General features: G+C 41.6%; 1 protein-coding gene and 1 long non-coding RNA gene across 6 annotated transcripts in view; one reads left to right on the forward strand and one right to left on the reverse strand.

Annotated features, from left to right (window-relative positions):
• The window catches only part of rapgef5a (Rap guanine nucleotide exchange factor (GEF) 5a), a 242,463-nt gene that overhangs the window by 73,040 nt on the left and 146,413 nt on the right, over positions 1-23,010 (reverse strand). For all 3 annotated transcript variants that reach the window (XM_069913870.1, XM_069913871.1, XM_069913872.1), the window contains exons 11-12: positions 12,734-12,816; positions 68-211 (exon numbers count right to left, since the gene is read on the reverse strand). In XM_069913870.1, coding sequence (XP_069769971.1) covers positions 68-211; positions 12,734-12,816 — 227 coding nt within the window. The remainder of the gene's footprint in view (positions 1-67; positions 212-12,733; positions 12,817-23,010) is intronic.
• LOC138751519 (uncharacterized) overlaps positions 17,137-23,010 on the forward strand; it is a 34,162-nt gene continuing 28,288 nt past the window's right edge. For all 3 annotated transcript variants that reach the window (XR_011350027.1, XR_011350025.1, XR_011350026.1), the window contains exon 1: positions 17,137-17,253. This is a non-coding gene — a long non-coding RNA (uncharacterized lncRNA). The remainder of the gene's footprint in view (positions 17,254-23,010) is intronic.

A 23,010-nucleotide genomic window follows, 5' to 3' on the forward strand; every position in this document is an offset into this window, starting at 1 on the left:
AAGCACAATGTATCAGTTTATGAAAAATGAAATAAAGTACAAATGTTTAAATTTTAAAAAAGCATACCTTAAAAACCAATTTAGTACTTTCATCTTCTCTTAATAAAGTCCTGTAAAGATAAACCCACTGTGACACAATACGTAGAACTTTGCGCTTTCGGTACAAACTGTTATGCAAGTCTCCTTGTTTTTCTGTTTGTGTCGGGGAACAATATGTAACATTCAGTCAAGGAAAACACCATTGTGGTTTGAAAAAAGGTACATATTTAAAGATTATGTCTGGCTGTGTGTTTATAAAAGCCACAATTTGTTTAATTATTAGGTGAAATTCCTGAATCGTAGCTGACAAGTCTACATTTTTCAGAGATAAAAGTTAGCTAAACCACATAGACAATAAGTTTTTGCATAGCAAGAGAATTAAGGGTTTTGGAGAAAGGCATCTAACTGGAGCTGAGTCCATGGCCTGATCAGCCCCGATCTTAATGAATGGTAGAGCTTGCTCCACAGTCAAGAAAGCCGACTTCTCCTCCTGTTTATTACCCATGTAAGTGCTTATTCCCGAACTGATTGGATATTTCAAACTCTCAGTAAATGGTACAGAATTCAGGCATGAATTCGTCAACTCTCCACCATTTATTAAACTTTTTTTCCACATTGATTTTTATTCCTACCATCATTACCCATGATTTTCAGAACATCAAAAATATTCTTTTCACTTTAACATACCTCTAATCTAATATTATAATGATAACATGTTGTCGTGGAATGTGTGGTGCTTATGTGTTACAGTTCTTCCTTTGTTTTGTCTGTTCATTTTGCAATTCCTAATGTTTTACTGTTTATTTAGTTATACCAAATTGCATTCCAAATCACAAAAAAAAACAAGTCGGTCATTGATTTCAGGAGGACTACATGTCTCAATGATTCAGAGGTGGAGATGATCAAGATCTTAAATTTCTTAGCTGTACATATCAATAATAATCAGTCCTGATCTCATCATGTTGAAGATTTTATTTTGTTAGAAGCCTGAGGAAATTAATATATTCCCGGCACTTCTTACTGACTTTTCCAAGTGAACCATGGACAGTATCATTTCTGGATGCATTACTGTCTGGTACAGGAACTGCTCTGCCCAAGAGCACAAGAAATTGCAGGGAGCCGTAAATGAAGATGAGGCCATCATTAAAACCAACCTCTCCTCTATTAGCTCCATCTGTAACACTTGCTGTCATCAGGCAGTAGGTGCATGTGCTTGAGAAAATCAACCTCCACATTCAACAATTTCCAACTGTTATCACACACTTTAATGGATTACACACAGGCAAAAGTCTTTTACTATACCTTTCTCTATTCCCTGACAACGTTTTTGAACTTGCAACATTCCCTGCATATTTGACGACTGTAAGACTGCTCCCCACACTAATTTATTTGTGATTTATTTGGTTATTTTCTATTATTGCACTACCTGTGCGAATTGAGTTGCCCAGAATGCACAGAAAATGAAGCTTCTTTCTGTACTTTGTGACAAAAACACTTCCTTTCAATTTCTGGGAGGTGAGCAGGAGTATTGATGGATTGGAGCAAAACAAACATATGTACGAAGAGAAGAAAATTCACCACAACTTGCCCAAGGGCAAAAATGCAGTTCTTTTCAATCCAATATGCAAACCTTAAAGATCACTATAAAATGATAATCCACGTGGAAAAATAATCCACAAAATGGAACCAGTGCATGTTATTATAATCAGCTGTACAAAGGACACTGATGAGATTCCAAAGCTGGAAGATAACATCTCTGTAGTTCCCACCAATGATATCCCAAATCAATTGTACCATCTTACTGTAAATGATGGAAAAAATGTTATCAAGTTTCAACAAATTTAGTAAGAAGGTTTGCGATTAAATCTAGTTTCCGCTTAGCTTTTTGAGAAGCATTCGACTGCTTTAATGACTTTGCCCAAGGGAATAACAAATGATTAATAATAGCTCTGATATTTCACCTACTTCAGAGAAGAATGAGTCTGAAGGAAATGGTAGATTTCCTAACATTAATTTTTGTGGACTCCCCTTGTCTTCTTGAAACCTGTTAACTTGCAAACATTTATAAGATTAATGTTCAGCTCTTTGACCATAATTGCTCAGGAAGGTAAATTTGTTCTCTAGCAAATCCAGTCACTAATGTGGATAACTTTTCTCAAATCATTGCAAGGGGTTTCAAAATACTAAATTACATTCAGTTTGGCTTTTTTCTTGGTTTGGACACCAAATGATATATTTAAAAAATAAATTGCTAGACTAATTGGCATCAAGCATCATCTAGTCTACAAATACACTTATTAATACTCATCAATGAGTAAACCAGTCACTTCAAAAATTAAGAGATATCCTGACACACAGTTGCTTTCATTGCATTAACTATATATGTTATTTGGAAACTGATGAAACTGATAACCAGCATGCTTACGGTCATGTACTTGCATAAAATATCAAAACATAAAGCAACTGAGCGATTTCATAAAAGTCAAAAAGAGAAAGTGCCCATTCATCTCTCTTTTTTATCTGATCTTAATTCTGATCAAATGTAGAGTTCAGGAAGCTTACTACCTACAAACCATTAAATGGTAATATATATTTGTAATGACCCTCTGAAGACTATACCTTTCAGGAAATGCCTAAAATGTATGAAGAGATTAGAAGTCAAAACTTACAGATATTAATAGCAAAATCTGTCTTTACTTATACTATTTAACATTGGGAAAAATTCTAAGATGCTTCACAGAATGTGCTCCAGAACATAGAAAAGCCAGGGAAGACCAGGTATTACAAATTAAATCTTGATATTCCACATTCCATTTCCCATGTGTGATGATTACTTAAATCTAATGACGAGAAACTGGGCTGGCTGCAATATTAACCAATAAAGTTAGTTTCTTGAGATGTAAAGTATAAATCAGATAATTTTCACTGCAATGAAAATAGGTGTGAAATGTTTATGCCAAAAGATTACAGATGCCTTGTGTTTGTCAGCAGCCTAGATAATATGTCCCGCATCGGACTTGTCAGCCACAAACGAGTCTGCAGCTGACGTGGACATTACTCCTCCATAAATCTTCATCCACGAAGCCAAGCCAAAGAGAGAAAGAGTTAATATGACTGTAGATCAATGGACTGTGCACTTCGTACATTCCTGGCCCTCTGCACATCTTGAAAGAGTAAAATGAAACAACTATAAAAAAATAAACAAATAAATGCTGTAATTGTAATCATTTAGATCAGGGGTGTCAAACTCAAATTCACTGAGGGCCAAAATTAAAAACTTGGACTAAGTCGAGGGCCGAACTAAATATTTATTAAAAATTTTCAACAACATCTGCATGTTTTCTCTTCTTTCAACATATGTAATGTTAAACTTTAGGATATAACTTTAGGAGGATAATGTTACAGGTCAGGAGTAGGTAGCTCAAGTTGCTTGACCTGAGGGAAACATATTTGGTCCCTGTGGAGATGTAGTCAGCATTCACAGGCTGTGTCCATTTTGGCCTGCATCAGGACTCAGCATTTCTTGCTCACTCCTCAGGCTCTAGGCCTCTATTCACCCTCGACCCACCATCCCTCTACCTGACCAGTCCTTTACCCAACCTCTACTCACCCCTCACTCCACTCGCTCTGCCTCTACCCACCCCATCCTATACACGTCCCTCTACTGCCTCTCCCCTCAACCTGTTCCTCCCTCTACCCATCTCTCACAATCTAATCACCCCTCCCCTACTCGCCCTGCCCCTCCCCTTTTACCTCTTCCCTATCCACCCCTCCTTCTACTCATCCCTCCCTCTAACTGCCCCTCGCACCACCATAACTTCCCCTGCCCATTACTCCTCACCTACACCTTCTGCCCACCCCTGCTTACCCACCCACTCAGGCCCAGCGCACTGCCGATCAGCCTTTGCGGAACAGCGGGAGCCGTGCGCAGCCTGCCATGTCCGTCGCGCCGACAGGAAATCACAGGCGCTCACCATTCCGCCGCACCGCTCGACAGGTGGGAGAAGTGACTGGTTGTGCGGGGAGCTTTCCAACTGGCTTGCCGGCTGATGTCATCGACAGACTTCTTGTGTTACAATTTTGTTTTCCCAGTTCTCAAAGTTTGCACGGTCAACCTGCAACATTCTTGCTCCCTCCGCGTCCCGTGGATCTGATGCCCGGGTGTTGTTAGGATTCCCAGCAGAAGGTTTGTGGAACTTTACCATTCTGGATTCCTTTTTGAGAATATTCTGGCCATCTTTTAAGGGGGGTGGTTTTAGGGGGGAGGGGATAGTTAGGGGGTGGGGAAGGATGTGCAATGAAGGGGGAGGATGGTGGGGGTGACATTACCAAAAAACAGCATCGGCTCTCGCTGCAGGGCGGGCCACCTCTAATACATTTTTGAAATGATCTTGCGGCCAAATATAATTATATCGCGGGCCAAATTTGGCCCGTGGGCCAGAGTTTGACATGTGTGATTTACATGAATTCTGATAGCAGCAAATAAATATCAGATTGGGGTAAAATTTGTTAGATTGCTACCATTAAGTCTACAGAAGGTAGTAAAAATGCTCTGACCCATCCATTGCAGACTTCTATATGAAAAGAAGCCAACATCATAAAGGAGCCCCATCACCTTGGTCACAACCTCTTCTTAGAGCTATCCTCAGGCAAAAGGCACAGAAACCTGAAGAACAGTATTTCTAGATTCAAGAATAGCTTTCTTCCAACAGCCATCAGGCTCTTGAACCTCCCCTTGTTAAACTTATTACGGACTACTCTGGCACCACAAGAGGACTGTCGGCAATATCGCAAATTCACTTTTTTTCTTGCATTAGGATAACTGTGAAAATTATCAATCTATCTTTTGTGCCGATTATTTCTTTTTAATTCCAATTATGTGTACTATTGGAATATTTTTAAGAATTACCTGTTCAGCTGCAGCAAGTAAGAATTTCAGTGCACATTGTGCATCATATATGATAATAAACATGTTATCATTATTAATTGGCTGAATTCAAATAAGACAGCCATGCTGAGATGCCTTTCCATGAATGGCTCTTAATTAAAAAGTATTTAGGGGATTATCAATCCAGCTTTTTCAGTTCAAAAATCTGCTTCTTGAAACTGGATGCCTGCATTAATTAGCCAAAATCAATAAAACAGACCAGAGGTTAAAAAAAAACCTAGAAATTATGGAGCAAATGTTAATTGAAGCCAGAATTTAAAAAAAGATGAAGACCATTGAATAAGGGAATTATTTCAGAATTTGAGACCTTAGGTGTTCCTTCAGTTCTCTTTACCATTTCCCTTCTATCTTTAGTCTTCTTCTGTTAGGCTTAATTTTACATTTCTTTACTGCATTTGTTTACTCCTGATACCTAACAATTTTCATGTCATTTTTTTTCTTCCAGTGCCTTTCCAAGATTCAATTTTTGTAACATTATACCTGCTTTCTCTAGCTTTCCAAAATGTATTTGCTGGCCTTCAAACAACAATTTGTATTTATAAAACATCTTTAACAAGGCTCCCAGCAGAGTACATCAAATATACTAATATTTTAAACACAGTTATACATCCTAAGGTATTTCACAGGAGATTTAATGGATATAAGTTAACAAAATGCCAGGTGATTAAATGCTTTGTAGATGTGCCAGATTTTAAGAAGCATCTTAAAAGAGGAAAATGAGTTAGAAAGACAGAATCTTCCAGAGAGGGAATTCCAGAGCATAATGTCCAGACATTTGAAGACAATCTGGAATGTACAAGTGGCCAGGGCTGGAAGAGCGCACATTTCTCAGTGGGTTGTTGACCTGGAGGATACTATACAGTAGTGATAGGACAGGATAAGCCCATGAAAAGTGATTAGAGTGATGGAACTCTCTGTGCTGTTGAATAGAGAGTTTCAAAATTTATGTCCAGCAGTGATGATGAAGCCTAGAGGGAGGATACTGTGCAACTTGGTGGGGAACCTGTAGTGGAAAAGTCCCATTTGTTTGTTGGCCTTGTCCTTCTTGCTGGTAACGGCAAATGGTTTCAGAAGTGCTGTACGATAACCTTGATGAATAACTGTGACACAACAAAGTAACGTGCATTGTGAAGAGAATAAATAATTAAAATAAGGAATGCAGTGCCAATTAAATGGACTTATTTGTCCTGAATGTTGTCCAGTTTCTTAAGTGTGATTTAAAATCCACTCATCAAGGTGGTCCTGACTTGTGGATGGAGAAGACATTTTGGAATTAACAGGAGAACCAGTAAGTCATTGTATACAATGTCAAACCATTTAAAAGTGAGGCTGAAAGACACTGTTGGCAGGGTGTCACAAGTATGTTCAAGTGTTGCCAGCTCTCTGTGAAACTATGGTGCCACAGATTTTGAGGGTGACCAACAAAATACTGAGCGTGGGGACTTGGCAAATATATTGCATTTGAATGCCAAGAATAGATTGTTGATCATAATCTTTTGGTTCATGTTAGGCACAAGCATTATTTCCGATGTATTCGCTTATACGTGAACGTTGTCTATAGGCGCAGAACTCATTGAGTTTGATAATTGAATTGAACATTTTACAATTATCAGCAAGCATCCTATCTTGTGATGCAAAAAGAGGCATTGATGGAATAGACCAAGGTGGTGAGCCTGGGTCAAAGCCCCAAGAAACTCTGCCCCTGGAACTGCGATGCCACTCTGCAGGCAACTTTTGAAACAGTCCATCCACATCTGGTCTGAAATTTTGAGAAACTTCAGATAAAACAACATGGAAGAGATTTAATCCTTCCAAGAAGGATTCCTAACACAGTATGTGGACCACCCAACGAGAAGGATCTAGTACTACGTTATGAACCTGGTCAGGTGGCAGACTCCTGAGTAGGGGTGCATTTCAGTGATAGTGACCGCAACTCCCTGAGCTTTAGCAGAATTAAGGTCAAGGGTGAAAGTAGACAAAATGGGAAAGTGTTTAATTGGGGAAGGGATAATTATGATGGGATGAGACAAGAATTAGGGAGAGTAGATTGGGAACAGATGTTCATGGGAGAAAATACAGAAGTAATGTGAAGGATGTTCGGGGACCACTTGTGTTGGGTTCAAGATAGGTTTGTCCACTGAAAGAGGGAAAAGATGGTATGTCAAGGGAACTGTGGTTGACAAAACAGGTGAGGAAGTTAGTTAAGAAGAAGAAGGAAGCATACATTAGATTTAGGAAGCAGGAAACAGGAAGAGAACTAAATGGTAGCCAGGAAAGAACTTAAGAAAAGACTTAGGAGAGCTCAAAGGGGGCTTGAGAAGGCCTTGGAAAGTAGGATTAAAGAGAACCCCAAGGCATTCTATGCTTCTGTGAAGAACAGAAGGATGATGAGAATGAAAGTGGGGCCATTTAAGGATAAAGGATGCAACATATGCCTGGAAGTGGAGGAGGATGGGGAGGTCCAAAATGAATATTTTGCTTCAGTGTTCACAAGAGAAAAGGACCTTGATCAAGGTGAGATCAGATAGAACAGGCTTGGGTGCTGGATGATATTGAGATGAAGGAAGAGGAAGTGTTGGACCTTCTTAAAAACATTAAGATTGATAAGTGCCCACAGGCGATATACCCCAGGTTGCTGTGGGAAGTGAGTGAAGAGACAGCTGGGCATGGCTATGATCTTTGAGTCCTCCTTGGCCCCAGGGGAGGTGCCAGATGATTGGAGAATAACAAATGTGCTCCCCTTGTTTAAAAAAGGTAATAGGGAGGATTCAGGGAAATTTATACCAGTGAGTTTTATGTCAAACTATTGGAACAGATTCTTAAGTATAGTATTTATGAGCATTTGCACAGTCTTCTTAGGGATAGTCAGCATGCTTTGTGAGGGGAAGGTCATGCCTCACAAGCTTAATTCAGTTTTTTGAGGTAGTATCAAAGAAATTGATGAGGTTTGGGCGTTAGATGTGGTTCATATGGATTTTAGCAAGGCACTTGACAAGATCTCCCATGAGAGATTGGTTCAGAAAGTCATGAGGCATGGGATCCATGGAATCTTGGCTGTGTGGATTAAAAATTGGCTTGCATGTAGAGAGCAGAGAGTAGTAGTGGAGAGAAAGTATTCTGCCTGAAGGTCAGTGACCAGTGGACTTCCACGGGGATCGGTTCTGGGACCCCTGCTCTTTGTAATTTTTATAAATGACCTTGATGAAGAAGCAGAAAGATGAGGCAGTAAGTTTGTGGATGATACGAAGGTTGGAGAAGTTGTGGATAGAGCTGAAGGTTGTCGTAGGTTACAAAAGGATAGACAAGATGCAGAGTTGAGTGGAAAAGTGGCAGATGGAGTTCAATTTGGATAAGGTGAAGGTAAAACCAGAAGCTTGAGTACAGGGAAAATGGTTGGATACTTAATAATTTGGAGAAACAGAGGGACCTTAGGTCTAAATCCATACACCTCTCAAGGCCTATGGGATGATTGGCTTCATTAATAGGAGTATTGAGTTCAAGAATTGAGAGGGTGCAGAGGAGATTTACCAGGATGGAAAATAAGTCTTATGAGGCAAGGTTAGCAAAGCTCGGACTTTTCTCTTTCGAGTGAAGAAGGAAGAGATAAGACTTATTTTTGGTCTACAAGATTCCAAGAGGCATAGAAAAGGTGGACACCTGGCACCTTTTTCCCAGCAATAGCAAACAACCAAGGACATGTGTACAAAGTGAAGGGAGGAACGTTTAGGGGAGACATCATAGAACAGAGAAAAATATTGCACAGTACAGGCCCTTCAGCCCTCGATGCTGAGCCAACTCATATATTCCTTCCTATAAAAACGTACTAAACCCTCCCTAGCCCGTAACCCTCTATTTTATTTTCATCCATGTGTCTGTCTAAGAGACTCTTAAATGCCCTCAATGTTTCAGCTTTCACCACCATCCCCACCAAGGCATTCCAGGCACCCACAACTCTCTGTGTAAAAAGCTTACCCTTGATGTCTCCCATAAACTTCCCTCCCTTAACTTTGTACATATGTCCTCTGGTGTTTGCTGATCCTGCCCTGGGAAACAGGTGCTGGCAGTCCACCCTATAATCTCAGAATCTTGAGATCTCTATCAAGCCTCTCATAATCTTGTAGACCTCTATCGTCTCCTCTCATCTTTCAATGCTGCAAAGTGAAAGTCCCAGTTCTCCTAACCTTGCCTCATAAGACTTGTTTTCCAATCCAGGCAACATCCTGGTAAATTATCTCTACACCCTCTCCATAGCTTCCACATCCATTCTATAATGAGGTGACCAGAACTGAACACAAGTGTGGTCTCACCAGAGATTTCTAGTGTTGCAACATGACCTCTCTATTCCTGAATTCAATCCCTCATTAATGACATGCAGCATCCCAATAGGCCTTCTATCCTATCAACCTGTGCAGCAATCTTGAGGGATGTATGGATTTGAACCCCAAGCTCCTCTGTTCATCCACACTCTTAAGTAACCGACCATTAACCCTGTACTCAGCCTTCTGGCTTGTCCTTCCAAAATGTATCACCTCACACTTAACTGGATTGAAATCCATCTGCCACTTTCCTGACTAACTCTGCATCCTGTCTATATCTTCTTGTAACCTTCAACAACCTTCAGCTCCATCCACAACTCCTCCAACCTTTGTGTCATCCACCAGCTTATTGATCCATCCTTCAGCTTTTCATCCAGGTCATTTATAAAAATCACAAAGAGCAGGGTCCCAGAGCAGATCCTTATGGCACTCCATTAGTCACCGACATCCATGCAGAACATTTTCCTTCCACTATTACATTCTGCTTTCTTTCTGCAAGCCATTTTTTTAAAATCCACACAGCCAAAGTTCCACTGATCCTGTGCTTCATACCTTTCTGGATGAGTCTCTTATGGGGGACCTTGTCAAATGCCTTGCTAAAATCCATGAAGACCACATCTACCACCCTACCATCATCAATTTCTTTTGTTACCTCCTCAAAAAACTCAGTTAGACCCGTGAGGCATGGCCTTCCCTTAACAAAGCCATGCTGACTATCCTTGAGTAGACTGTACTTCTCCAAATAGTCATAGATCCTATCTTTAAGAATCTTCTCAGTTCGTTTGCACACCACTGATGTAAGACTCACTGGTCTATAATTCCCAGGATTCTCCCTATTACCTTTTTTAAACAAGGAGACTACATTTGACATTCTCCTATCAGGGATAATTTGTTTTACACACAGCGAGTTGTGGGTGTCTGGAATGCCCTGCCAGGAGTGGTGGTGGAGGCTGAAACATTAGGGACATTTAAGAGACTATTAGACAGGCACATGGATGAAAGAAAAATAGAGAGTTACAAGGTAGGAAGGGAGTTTAGTATATTTTGGTAGAAATATATCGGTTGGCACAACATTAAGGATTGAAGGGCCTGTACTCTACTGTTTTGTTCTATGTTCTATACTTGTTGCATTCTGTTGTGGTAATTGTGCAGCACATCTTTATAAGCTTTTTGAGAAAAATGTGAGTGGAGAATCTCACTTCTGAGTCAGAAAGCTGTGGATTAATTTTTATTTCATAACTTCAGCACTCCAATCCAATATGTTGATGGAAGAACTTTAAACTGTCTGCTCTATCAGGTCAATAAAGAAGACCACATAGCAGCCAGGGCCTTGGAGAGAATCTGTGGCTGGGGTGTCGGGAGATCTGGTGGGTGTGTGGCCAGGGAAAGGGTCCGCAGTTGGGACATTGGGAGCTCCGGTAGGTGGGTGGGTGGGTGGCTGGAGTCATGATCCATAGTTGGGGCATCAGGAGTTTGGATGGGCGGGCAGTTGGAGCGTCGGGAGCTCAGATAGGCGGCAGCCAAGGATCTGTGGATAGGGTGTCAGGAGCTCAGATGGGTGGGCAGTGAGGGAAAAAAAATGGAGGGGGGGGCAAATGTTGATTCTTACACAGGTTCTACAGAAAACATATGACTTTTGGGCCTAAAAAGGGAGTTGACTATTACACAGGATTGACTATTTCACAAGTTTATACGTTACTCTGACTAAGACCAGAATTTTGTTCCTGACCATTACTTATTCAACATTGAACTATGCTACAACAAATTATCATATTATTATCTCATTACTATATATTGGAGTTTTCTGTGCAAAATATGGCTTTTTCATACATTACAAATATGAATGCATTTTAAAAACACTTTAATCATTGTTAAATAACTTGGGATCTCCTAAAGTTAGTGTAAAGCACAACATAATGCAAATCAGGTCTTCTACTAACCTCCTGCAGAATGGTGCTGATGTAGCGGCAGCTACACTGCTACTGAAAAGACCAGACAGGTTGAGCTCAGTGAGTAGAACTGATTTATTGCAGGCTGCTGGGCTGGACATATAACTCCCAGCCCGGACCTGGCTGAGAACCACGCTGGGGGGGGGGTGGGGTGGGGGGGGTGCGCCGACGTCACCCGGGCGTCACATGTTCCCCCAGCATAGGCTTCTGACCCCTGTGCTGAGAAGATGGGGAAACCCCCCCCACCCCCCAACGGCGCCATTTTGGCCGGCTGCCCCACTGCGTGGATTAGAAGCGGAGCCGGTTCACCTGCCTAGTGGAATGCCGCCACACTGGTTTAATAAAATTTACTAAACATGTTGACTGGATTGGAATATTACCTAACAAATAGATTTTTCAAGCAATCCATATTGCTTTTTTTGTAGAAATTTAACCCATTTGGGGATCTTCTCATCTGAAAGAGAAAGCCCATCCTAAACTAGAGGAACAACGCCTCAATTAAATTTTTTTAAAATTTAAATTTACAGATACAGCATGATAGCAAGCCCTTCCAGCCCATGAGTGTGGCTGCTTAATTACTCCCTGTTCACCTTTACAACATGGGAGTAAGCTGAAGCACCTGGAGAAAACACAAGCAGGCATGGGGAGAATGTACAGACTGTGCTGGATTTGAACCCAGGTCAATGGCATTGTAATTAAGCCACACTAACCGCCACGCTGCCAAATATTTTTTTGCAATTTCATCTGGGGCGGATCATTTCAGGGTGAACACACTATGAAATTATCCCAAGCATTCTATTCATATTTCACTTCACTAGGGAGCTCATTTCCCCAATGTCAGCCATGCATTATGATGTCATGGGTCATGCACATTCTCTCCATTGCTAACAGAGTGAAAAGTTAATGTACTTCATCAATTACTCAGACAAACCAGATCATACATATTGGCCCTTTCGGCTTTGCACTGTCACATCTATATCTTGGGCATAGTTTCTTTCAGTTTGTACTTTGGCCACTTTTACAAATTATTTTGGTAAATCCATGATGGCATTTGCACACTCCACAGTGCATGTACAGCGTACCAAAATGTACAACCGACCTATTAGAAAAGAATGATGTAATTCTGTTCTTGAATATGTCAATAACAAAATTTTCATTCTTCTCACCATTATTGCTGGATTCAGCATTTGAATTTATTAGTTTCACTTGTGCAACTACAGTCAACCAAACATTTTAATATCATCAATTAAAATTATATATTAGAAATTGCAAAATTAAAATAAAATAAACAGTATTCAAACATCATCTTTTGATTCCTGATAAGTGACAGAAAAACATCTGTTTTGCTCTAATCAATAGTACTCACCAAAACATTTTAATCTATTTCTTTCTAAGACCACAAGGGCTTTGATCTTTTGAAAATGACCATTCTAAGTATGATAATTCTCTACTTCTATTAATACTTGTAGACATCTGAAAGGATATTGCCTCAGTAATGCATGGCATAAGTCATTGGTTGTCATGAACACTGTGTACGTGAGTAGAAAATCATCTAGCAAGATATCTGCAAAAGAAAAATTGTTAAACTAAAATGCCTCAACATTATATCTTCCATCAATTAATTCTTTACTACGCAAAATGTACTAACCCTGCAAATGGAAGAATCAAAATGATTATTTACTTTTAACACAACAGCAACAATATTCATCAATGCTGCCCAATCACGTCCATCTGCAAAAGTTAAAGAATAAAACCAAAAGAGTTAGTATTACACAACTTACCTTAATCCAATATGTACTTAATATGACCAGAGACATCTTTATTTATTCGAACTGATGTTGCAACACTTATCCTGTTTGATAAAAATCCTAGATGGAAACAGCTAGCATTATTCAAATTATGGCTGTTTACAGTTAATTTTTGAGTTTCCACTGTGTTTCTTTTTTCTATGAAATCCCACATAAATGAAAATGACCTTTCTTAGAGAAATATAAAATGATGATGTGATAAAGAACACACAGTGCATTAGTTCTTGTCTTATAGCCTTTATTGGGCAGTGCCACATATATTTTGAACAAAGTTAGACAAATAATAGTTTCCCTCTAGTAATAACACATTAAATAGGAACTTAAGAAGGATGAGCAGGACTAGGTCATTTGACCCTTCAAGCAAATGGCTACCTTTTGAATAACTCAGGGTGTATTCAGGTAAAACTCTTAGCCTGCTCTAACATTTATCAAAATGATGACTGTCACTACCCCAGTTCCTGATTCCTTTAATATCCAGAAATGGATTAATCCCTGTTTTGAATGAATTCAGTGAGTCAGTCTCCAGAATGCTTCAGTAGAGTCGAGAATTTCAAGAAAGTTCTACCATCTGAATATTTTTGCCTCTATCATCTCCCTCTAGCAGCTCATTCATGATACCCACTATCCTTTGTATGAAAAACTGACCCTGCACATTCCCTTTAAACCTCCTCCTTCTTGCCTTAAACCTATACCCTACTGTGGGAAGCTGTAAAGTCAAGCTTATTGTTTTCTGATTGTACAAATACAATCTGACGAAACAGCGTTCTCCAGTCCTTGATGCAAAACACGCAGATATGCAATCAGTCAAAACACACATACAGACAAATAATACATCAACACGACAAGTATTTCATCAATACAAATAAATAAATAAATATTGCTTTGTACAGATGAGAGTCTCGGATGGTTAGTGTGAACAGATCCTTTGGTCATTCAGCATTCTCACTAACCATGGGAAAAAGCTGTTCCTCAACCTGGTGGTGCTGGCTCTGATACCCCTGTATCTCTTCTCCAATGGGAGGAGCTGAAAGAAGCTGTGTGCAGGGTGGAAGGAGTCCTCAATGATTTTAGCGCCATCTTCAGGCAACGATCCTGGTAGATTATGTCGATGGTGATGGGAGGTGGGGGGGGGGGGGGGGTGGGGAGAGAGACTCCAGGATCCTCTACTATGCCACTCTTATGGTCCTGTGGATTTACTTCTGATACATTTCTCTGCGGCAACCGCACCACATTGTGATGCAGCTGGCCAGTCGCTCTCTACAGAGCTCCTATAGAAGGTTGACCTAATGGTGGCCAGTAGCCTTGCCCGCTTCAGTCTTCTCAGGAAATGCAGTCGCTGTTGCGCCTTCCTGACAAGTGAGGAGATGTTCTATGTCTATGATAGGTCACTAGTGAACTCCAAGTAACTTGGTGGCTCCACTCTCTCTGCTACAGAGTTGTTGATATGTAGTGGAAGGTGGTCATTCCTGGTCCTCCTGATGTCCATGATCGTCTCCTTTGTCTTGTCCACGTTGAATCCTTTGTCTTGTCCACGTTGAGATCAAGTTGTTACCCTCATACCATTTCACAAGATTATCTACATCTTTTCTGTAGTGCGACTCATAGTTGTTACTGATGAGGCTAGCATCTACAAATCTGATGACACTGTTGGAGCTGGATCTGGTGATGCAGTTGAGGGTCAGTAGCATGAACAGGAGCGGGCTGAGCACACAGCTCTGAGGTGTGCCAATGCTCAGCTTAATGGTGCTCGACATTCTGCTGCTGACCCAGACAGTCTGTGGTCTTTCTGTTAGAAAGTCCAAGATCCAGTTTACAGAGAGGGATTTTGAGTCCCAGCATGAACAGCCTCTGGGAATTATCATATCAATCACTGAGCTGAAGTCAATGAACAGCAGGCGTTAACCAGGTGGGCCAGGATTGAGTAAAGTGACAAGGCTATACATTGACTGTACAATGATTTCTTCTATAGGTGAATTCAAATGGGTCTAGCCTCTCTGGAGGTGTGCTTTGATGCTCTAGACCAGGGGTGTCAAACTCAAATTCACAGAGGGCCAAAATTAAAAACTTGGACTAAGTCGAGGGCCAAACTAAATATTTATTGAAAATTTTCAACAACATCTGCATGTTTTCTCTTCTTTCAACATATGTAATGTTAAACTTTTTCTTATTAAAATAAATGTTTTATAATAGTTTTGGTTAAACTCTTTCCAGAAGAAGCATTAACAAATGAGAATTAAATATTCAATAAATAATATTTCTCTATAGCCTTTAAGCTCCTTTTAAATGTATTTTTTTTCACAAGCCAACAAGTCAAAAAAATAACAACTTGCTTCAATGACAAACAGGTTTGTCTTTTAAAATGATGAACATATAGTCTGCCTCCCACCTGTCTTGAAAGGTCCTGTTTTCTGTCTTTCGTTTGGCCATTTTTCGTAAGGGGTTTATTACATGTGAGTTGGGCGACAGGTCACAGATGCTGATGAAAGTAAAGAGAGAAGGTGGGGGCGATTAGCGGGCTGACGGGCCGGCGCCAACGCATTTGCAAAGCATTCTGGGATTTGTAGTATTAGCTGTGCTTGCGCTATACTGGTGCGGCGGCCAGCGGGCCAGCTCTAATACATATTCGATATGATCTTGCGGGCCAAATATAATTATATCATGGGCCAAATTTGGCCTGCGGGCCTGAGTTGACATGTGTGCTCTAGACAGTTCATAACTGTGAAGGTCAGTGTCACAGGGTGGTAGTCATTGAAGCCTGTTATTGTCACCATCTTGGGTATTGGGATGATGGTAGCTGTCTTGAACCCTGCAGGAGTGAGGTACTGTGGCAGTAAGGTGCTGTAGATGACCATAAAGACTCCATCAATTGGTATGCACAGTCCTCCAGTACCCGACCAGGTATGTAGTTTGGTCGCGCCTCCTTGTGTGGGTTCACCTTGGTAGGGTTCTCCTCACCTCAGCCACAGCTATGCAGGGGGCCCATTCATCAGGGGGACATGGAGCTTTCCTTGGCGTCATCCTGTTCTTCTCATCAAACTGTGCATAGAAGATGTTCAGGGTGTACACAAGGGAGGCGTCATTGTCCTCAACTCGCACGGTTGATTTGTGATCCGTTATAGTCTTCATCCCTTGCCACATGTGCCTCATGTCACCAGTGTCGCACAGCTGTCTGTGGATCTTCTGTGCATATCCCTGCTTTGCCTTCCGAATTGTATAGTAGAGTTCAGCCCTGGCTGATCTTAATGTCATCCTATACCCTGTCCTGAAGGCAGCATCACGAGTTCTGAGAAGGACCTTGACCTCAGCATCCAACGATGGTTTCTGGTTAGTCCTGGTTGTGAAGCCATTGTAGGTGGCTGCCTCCTTGAAACAACTCCAGTCCGTGGTCTCAAAGCAGTCTTGCAGCATTGCTGTGGCTCCCCTCGGCCACGTCCTGATCTCCCTGCTGTTACTCCTCAAACCAGCAACAACAGAAGACGCAATTCAAAAGGATTAAATTTTAACTTTGTTTATTAATGACCATTAACAATATAATGACTTAACACAATTAACCCCACGATAAGTATCTATAGCAAATCTACAGATATCATATATTTATATGTGTATGTGAATAACCCAGACCATTACAGTCTATGCCCAATATTCAAAAAGGAAAAATCCCCAAAATGCCCAGGTCAATCAGTCAAGTCAGTCCAAAAACACAGTCCACAGAATTCAATATCAAAGTTCAATATCTAAATTCAATTCCCCCAACTGAATAACAAAAGGACGTATTGAACATCGGAGAGAGAAATGACTGATGTTGAGTTGCCGTAAGCTTACGTGTCCTTTTTCAAGGCCTCTTTAGATGACTTCCCACGGTTCTCAAATTATGGTTTTTTTTTAAAAACCCTTCATTATCTTAAGCTCACAGCTCTCCTGATTGGTCCCCACTGCTCCAACTGCTGCAGTTCTGCCACTCTAACTGCTGTTCTGAACATTCCATTCTCCCTTTGTCTGCACAGCTCGACCCAGCTGCACCACAAGTCACACCGAGTTCCCAGTAGAATTCCATCCTTTATGATGTCAGTCCACAGTCCAAAAGGTCAGTCCATGGTCCATAACACTGCGAAGTGACCTATTTGGCTTTGTCAGTGGTCTGTACACTGGGGTTAGCAGGATGGATATGAGATCTGAGTAACCAAGGTGGAGGGGTGAGTTGCAGTTTTTTATGCACCAGGGACATTGGTATACACCTGATACAGGGTGTTCTCTCCTTGGTGGCAAAGTTCATGCTGTTGAAACCGTGGAAAGACCATTTTCAGGTTGGCGTAATGGAAATTATCTGCAACAATCATGGTACCATCAAAGTGGGAAGTCTGGGCTTCAAAGATGGCACTGTAAAGCTCCTTCATGGCTTCAACTCCTTTATGTGTTCCTTGCCTAACCCTGGCTATTTACCCTGACTATGTCTCTCATGACACACATATATATATATTCATATCTCTATCTATCTATCTACATGTGTGTGTATGTATAAATATTATAAATAGCGCCGACATGATGTCAACAAGTGGAAAAAATTCAACACCTGACTTGCCCTTTTGGGGCTCTGATGGTACCAGTTTGATTACAATAACAGTAAAAAAGATGAAATCTTTGCTTCTGGCCGGGAAGATGCCAAACAGAGCTGGGTCCAAGTCTTCAGCATTGGCTGAAGTAGGGACCTCGGGCTCCCGGGCAGCAGCAGGGATTGTAGTCACAGACCGGTGGTGGTGGTGGTGGTGGGGAGTTATAGGGGGCAGTGGTGGGGAGGTGTTCTTCTTTTGTAAGAAGAGATCGAGTTTTTCTTTTGTTAAGTACTAAACATTATTTCTTGTGAACTTTCCACTTGTGGCATCATGTTGGCGCTCAGAAAGCCTGCCATTGTTTGTTGCTCCTGTTACGGAGTCCAGAGGACCCCAAAACCCAACAGCAATAGATATGCACCATGACAAAGGGTCGCTTAAACAAAAGTTGCTTTTAATTATCTTTGCACATGAAAACAAAATCAAACTTTAACCTACTTAACCCCTTTCTAATTCTAAGTGCACGTGTGTAATATGTATATAAGTGTAGAAAAGTTCTTTGGTTCACAGTTCAATGTCACTGGTTGCAGGCAATTCTTGTATTGTGCCCAGAAGTTAACATTAATAAAGTTCACCAGGGTTTGATGCTTAACAGGCAAATGGTTACCTCTTAGGAGTGTTCTTGTTGGTTTTCAGAGAGAGATTCCTTTTGTTCCAGGACATCCACACCTGATTCCTTTTTTATTATTCTTGCTGATGAAACTTGCCCCCTTCAGAGTTGAAGCCATGATCCTCTTTCTTTCAGGTCACCACAGAGTTCCTTTCAGACAGCGAGTTTTCTCCTTTGATGAGGCATTCTTCCAAAGTTTGCCAGGTTGTCCCTCTAGAACTGAAGTTTCTGTCTCTCCTCTCTCACTCCCTCCCTCTATGAGAGCAAAGCTGTTCTGCCTTTGCTCTGTCATACTGTTGTTTAACCTCTGATACAGGTATTCTGCTCATGCTACTGTGCTTGTGTGTGTGTGTGTGTGTGTGTGTGTGTGTGTGTGTGTGTGTGTGTGTGTGTGTGTGTGTGTGTGTGTGTGTGTGTGTGTGTGTGTGTGTGTGTGTGTGTGTGTGTGTGTGTGTGTAATGATCTGAGCTGCATTCAAAACCCTCTGCAATTTGTTGCAGACTTGGCCAGAGTGGTTCCTATTCCAGGTAGTGATGTATACTGATAGGATCTGTACACTGGTGCACCTGTGTGTGTGTAATAATATAATATTACCTCTCAGCAACATTCTCTGATACAGGAAAAACAACAGCTTATGCAATCTCTCCTTTCAACCCCATAACTCTCAATTCCTGGATCTTTCAAATACTTATTTAGCTCCACCTTAAATATTTCTATTTCCAGAGATTCACTGCACTCTGACACAGAAAAAAAAATCTCCACATCTTGTTTTTAAATGTCGATCCCTTGTTTGTGATTCCCCCTTGAGTGAAAACATCTCAACATTTACCATGTCAAGCCTCCTTGTTGTAGGTTTGAATAAAGTCATCTCTTATTCTTCCAAACTGCAAGGAATACAAGCCCAACTTGTCTAGCCTCTCATCAGTATGAGATGACTGTCAACAGTGATTGCAGAAAACAGTTCCATGTCAGCAAGATTTGATCCAATGTGATAATTATCAGACTATCAGTTGCAGTAATGACAATTGAAGGATAAATATTGAAAATGACACCAGAGCTAACCTCACGATCATTCCTTGGTGTAACACCATAGTATATTTAATGTCCAATCCAGAGAATAGTTCATCCAAAATAAGGCATCCCAGAAAGCATAGCACTCTGCTGTTGTCAGACAGGAGTCATTTGATATAATACAGTTGCTCTTTATTCCAGCTGAGTTCACAGGGCTGAGCTGTTCATTTCCCTTCCGACTAATTGGGGAAATTGATTCTCTCTATACTTGAATATCCTTGTGTGATGATATTTAATACCTTTGTATGAGTCTTTTGTGAAAGCTGGAAGGAACCATGGAAACACTATTTTGTACTAATAGTTTGTCTGTACCAGTCTGAAGCAAGCATGGTAAAAAGTCAAGATTTCTATCGTGCCAGAAAGTTTTTTTTTTAAACTGTCTCTTTATGATTCATTAATTAAATCCCTTGAATGATTTAATACTGAATCAAATCAATGTCTGAAAGTGAAAGGTTTGTTCCATGCTTTACATTGTTTTGGATAGACATGCAATATGTGCTTTTAGCTGCTCCTTTCCAAAATCGATTATTGTAGAACTGCAAAATTTCATCTCAACTTAGCCAAGTTAGCCTATGGCAGGCATCCCCAATTAACCAGCCCGTGGATAAATAAACATTTCTATTGTCTAGTGCCCTTTCAACATTGTTCCAAAATTTATTTCTGATGCACACATACATACTTGTGGTACAATTCATGCCAGATATCATTTTGTTTGAGGCTTTTCCTCATTCACAACTACTGTCTACTGAAAGTATGCAGAGTTGGCTTACCCCAGTCCTGCCATTTTGGAGCACAGTGCTCAATCTCATACAGACTATAATCCTCACAGCTGAATATACCGTTCAATAATAGATTTTAAAACTTCCCATAAGTCCAACTTAAAGTAATCATCCACTACTTTGAGGTTAATTGCTGACTGATTTCTACTGGCAGTACTGTAATGGCACATTTTTGGTGCTGTGTGAAGTTCTGCAGAGTTGCTGAAGTTGACAGTGAGTGGCACATTAAATGATGAATAGCTTTATTCTGAATTCAAGGGTTTTGTCCAAACAAATTGATCTCGAGGAGAATCAAGGAGAATGAGCAGAGGGAATGCAGAGCAAGGCAAGCAGCTAAGGGGAGAAGGGGGAGAAGGGGAGGGGGGAGGGATGGGTTGGATAAATTGTCTCATGAGAAGGCTTAATCTTCAGTGAAGTTTAAGGTGCAACTCTCACAACAAGGAAGAGAGGGAGAAACAGTCCTGACTAAAATCACCACAACCCAGCAAAGCAAAATCTACATTGCCATTAGTTGTAAAAAAAAAATAATGGTGGCCATTGGAATTTGTCCTTTGGGCTCCTTCCAAACTTGTTGTGGGGATATCTACATTTTGCATTTTAATCACTTATTCTAGAGCAGTTGGCAGACCAGTCATACCGCTTTGGGAGGATTGGAAACTGTTGCATGGTGTAAGTTGCCATTGACTGGATGAGCATCATTTTCTTTGTCCTGTACTAACCGTGTTACAGGAAAGGATGCCTGAAAAGCCACCAGAACTCAGTGCATCCACATCAACGCAATTGCCAAGAAATGTAGCAGCTGCTTCTTCAAGGGCCTGAGGAGATTTACCATGACATGTGTTTCACTTTACAACTTCTACAGGTGCACCAGTGTACAGGTCCTATCAGTATACATCACCACCGGGAATAGGAACCACTCTGGCCAAGTCTGCAACATATTGCAGAGGGTTTTGAATGCAGCTCAGATCATTACACACACACCCTCTCCATGATCAACTCCATCTATTATTTCTGTTGCCTTGGAAAAGCAGCCAGCATATTGTCCAACCCAGCAATGCTCTCTTCACCTGCTCCCATCATGACGATTTACAAGCAGAAGATTATGCACTGGCAGATTTAAGAACAGGTCATTTCCTACCATTATCAGACTCCTGAATGGACCCCAAAACAGCAAAGGCTTTTGCTCTTGACAAATTGATACCTCTCTATAACTGCACTTTTGTTCTGTGCCTTACTTGTTGTAGGATGTATAAGATATTTAACTGGTCTGCTCACAAAAGCGCCTTCATCTTGGCACGTGTGATCATAAACTTGATGGTTGACTGTGGCTGTTCACAGTGCCACCTACTTTTCTCTATGACAAAACAAGGCTTTACAATCTTTCTCTTCTTTGGCTTGGCTTCGCGGACGAAGATTTATGGAGGGGGTAAGAAGTCCACGTCAGCTGCAGGCTCGTTTGTGGCTGACAAGTCCGATGCGGGACAGGCAGACACGGTTGCAGCGGTTGCAGGGGAAAATTGGTTGGTTGGGGTTGGGGTTGGGTGTTGGGTTTTTCCTCCTTTGCCTTTTGTCAGTGAGGTGGGCTCTGCGGTCTTCTTCAAAGGAGGTTGCTGCCCGCCAAACTGTGAGGCGCCAAGATGCACGGTTTGAGGCATTATCAGCCCACTGGCGGTGGTCAATGTGGCAGGCACCAAGAGATTTCTTTAGGCAGTCCTTGTATCTTTTCTTTGGTGCACCTCTGTCACGGTGGCCAGTGGAGAGCTCACCATATAACACGATCTTGGGAAGGCGATGGTCCTCCATTCTGGAGACGTGACCCATCCAGCGCAGCTGGATCTTCAGCAGCGTGGACTCGATGCTGTCGACCTCTGCCATCTCGAGTACTTCGACGTTAGGGATGAAAGCGCTCCAATGGATGTTGAGGATGGAGCGGAGACAACGCTGGTGGAAGCGTTCTAGGAGCCGTAGGTGGTGCCGGTAGAGGACCCATGATTCGGAGCCGAACAGGAGTGTGGGTATGACAACGGCTCTGTACAAATGACACAAGTGATGTTGCTCTAATATAATCAATCTGCATATGCAACATAAGGCCTACTGACCAATGTGTATGTCATACAGAAGACAGGCAAGCATAAACATTGCCTGCACTGTCCTCACAGCCTTACAGGAGCCATGCAGTGGCGGATTAAGCATTAGGCTCAGTAGGACGGTAAGGGGGCCTGAGCCCCCAGGCTTCAACCTATTCAGTAAAGGATAGGCTCCTGGTCTTTACTTACTGTGCCTGCACCAGTGAAGTCTGCAGGGACTGAGAGGTCCAGTGTCAGTGTCATGCTGTTGCTAGGTAGATGCACGCGGTGGTTTCTGGGTGCTGGCAGTGGTGGGCCAGTGGCATGAAGATTTTCAGGTGGCAAATGTGCGATCCTCCACCTTCCCACTAAACTATAAGATTTTTAATGTCCAAATCGGTCAGAGAGATGTTAAAAATCTAATAGTTTGGGAACAAGGTTAAATCCTGCCTATATTCTCCAGTATGTTGGATAACATCATAACAAAGGGCTGAGATCCACACTGCATTGCCTGAAAAAATAGGGTTATTGGGAAACATTTCAAGCCAAATAGGCTGAGTTTGTGTTCCAAGAGCATGGTGGGGAGAGGGGTGGGGGGGGGGGGGGAGAGACTGAAGGAAGGGCACAACCTATATTTGTTCCCTGAACTTCACCACTGTCTCAACCTATGTTTTATCACAAAGACAGGGGTAAAGTAATTATCTTTCAATGCAAACTGCAGTCACCTCGCCGTTTCCCGAGAGTCTCTCTGCCCAGCGATGGGGCCGGGGGACAGGGACCTCTCCCTGCCCAGCGGTATGGGGGTTGGGGACCTCTA

The sequence above is a fragment of the Narcine bancroftii genome, chromosome 1, assembly GCF_036971445.1.
Source record: "Narcine bancroftii isolate sNarBan1 chromosome 1, sNarBan1.hap1, whole genome shotgun sequence".
NCBI lineage: Eukaryota > Metazoa > Chordata > Chondrichthyes > Torpediniformes > Narcinidae > Narcine > Narcine bancroftii.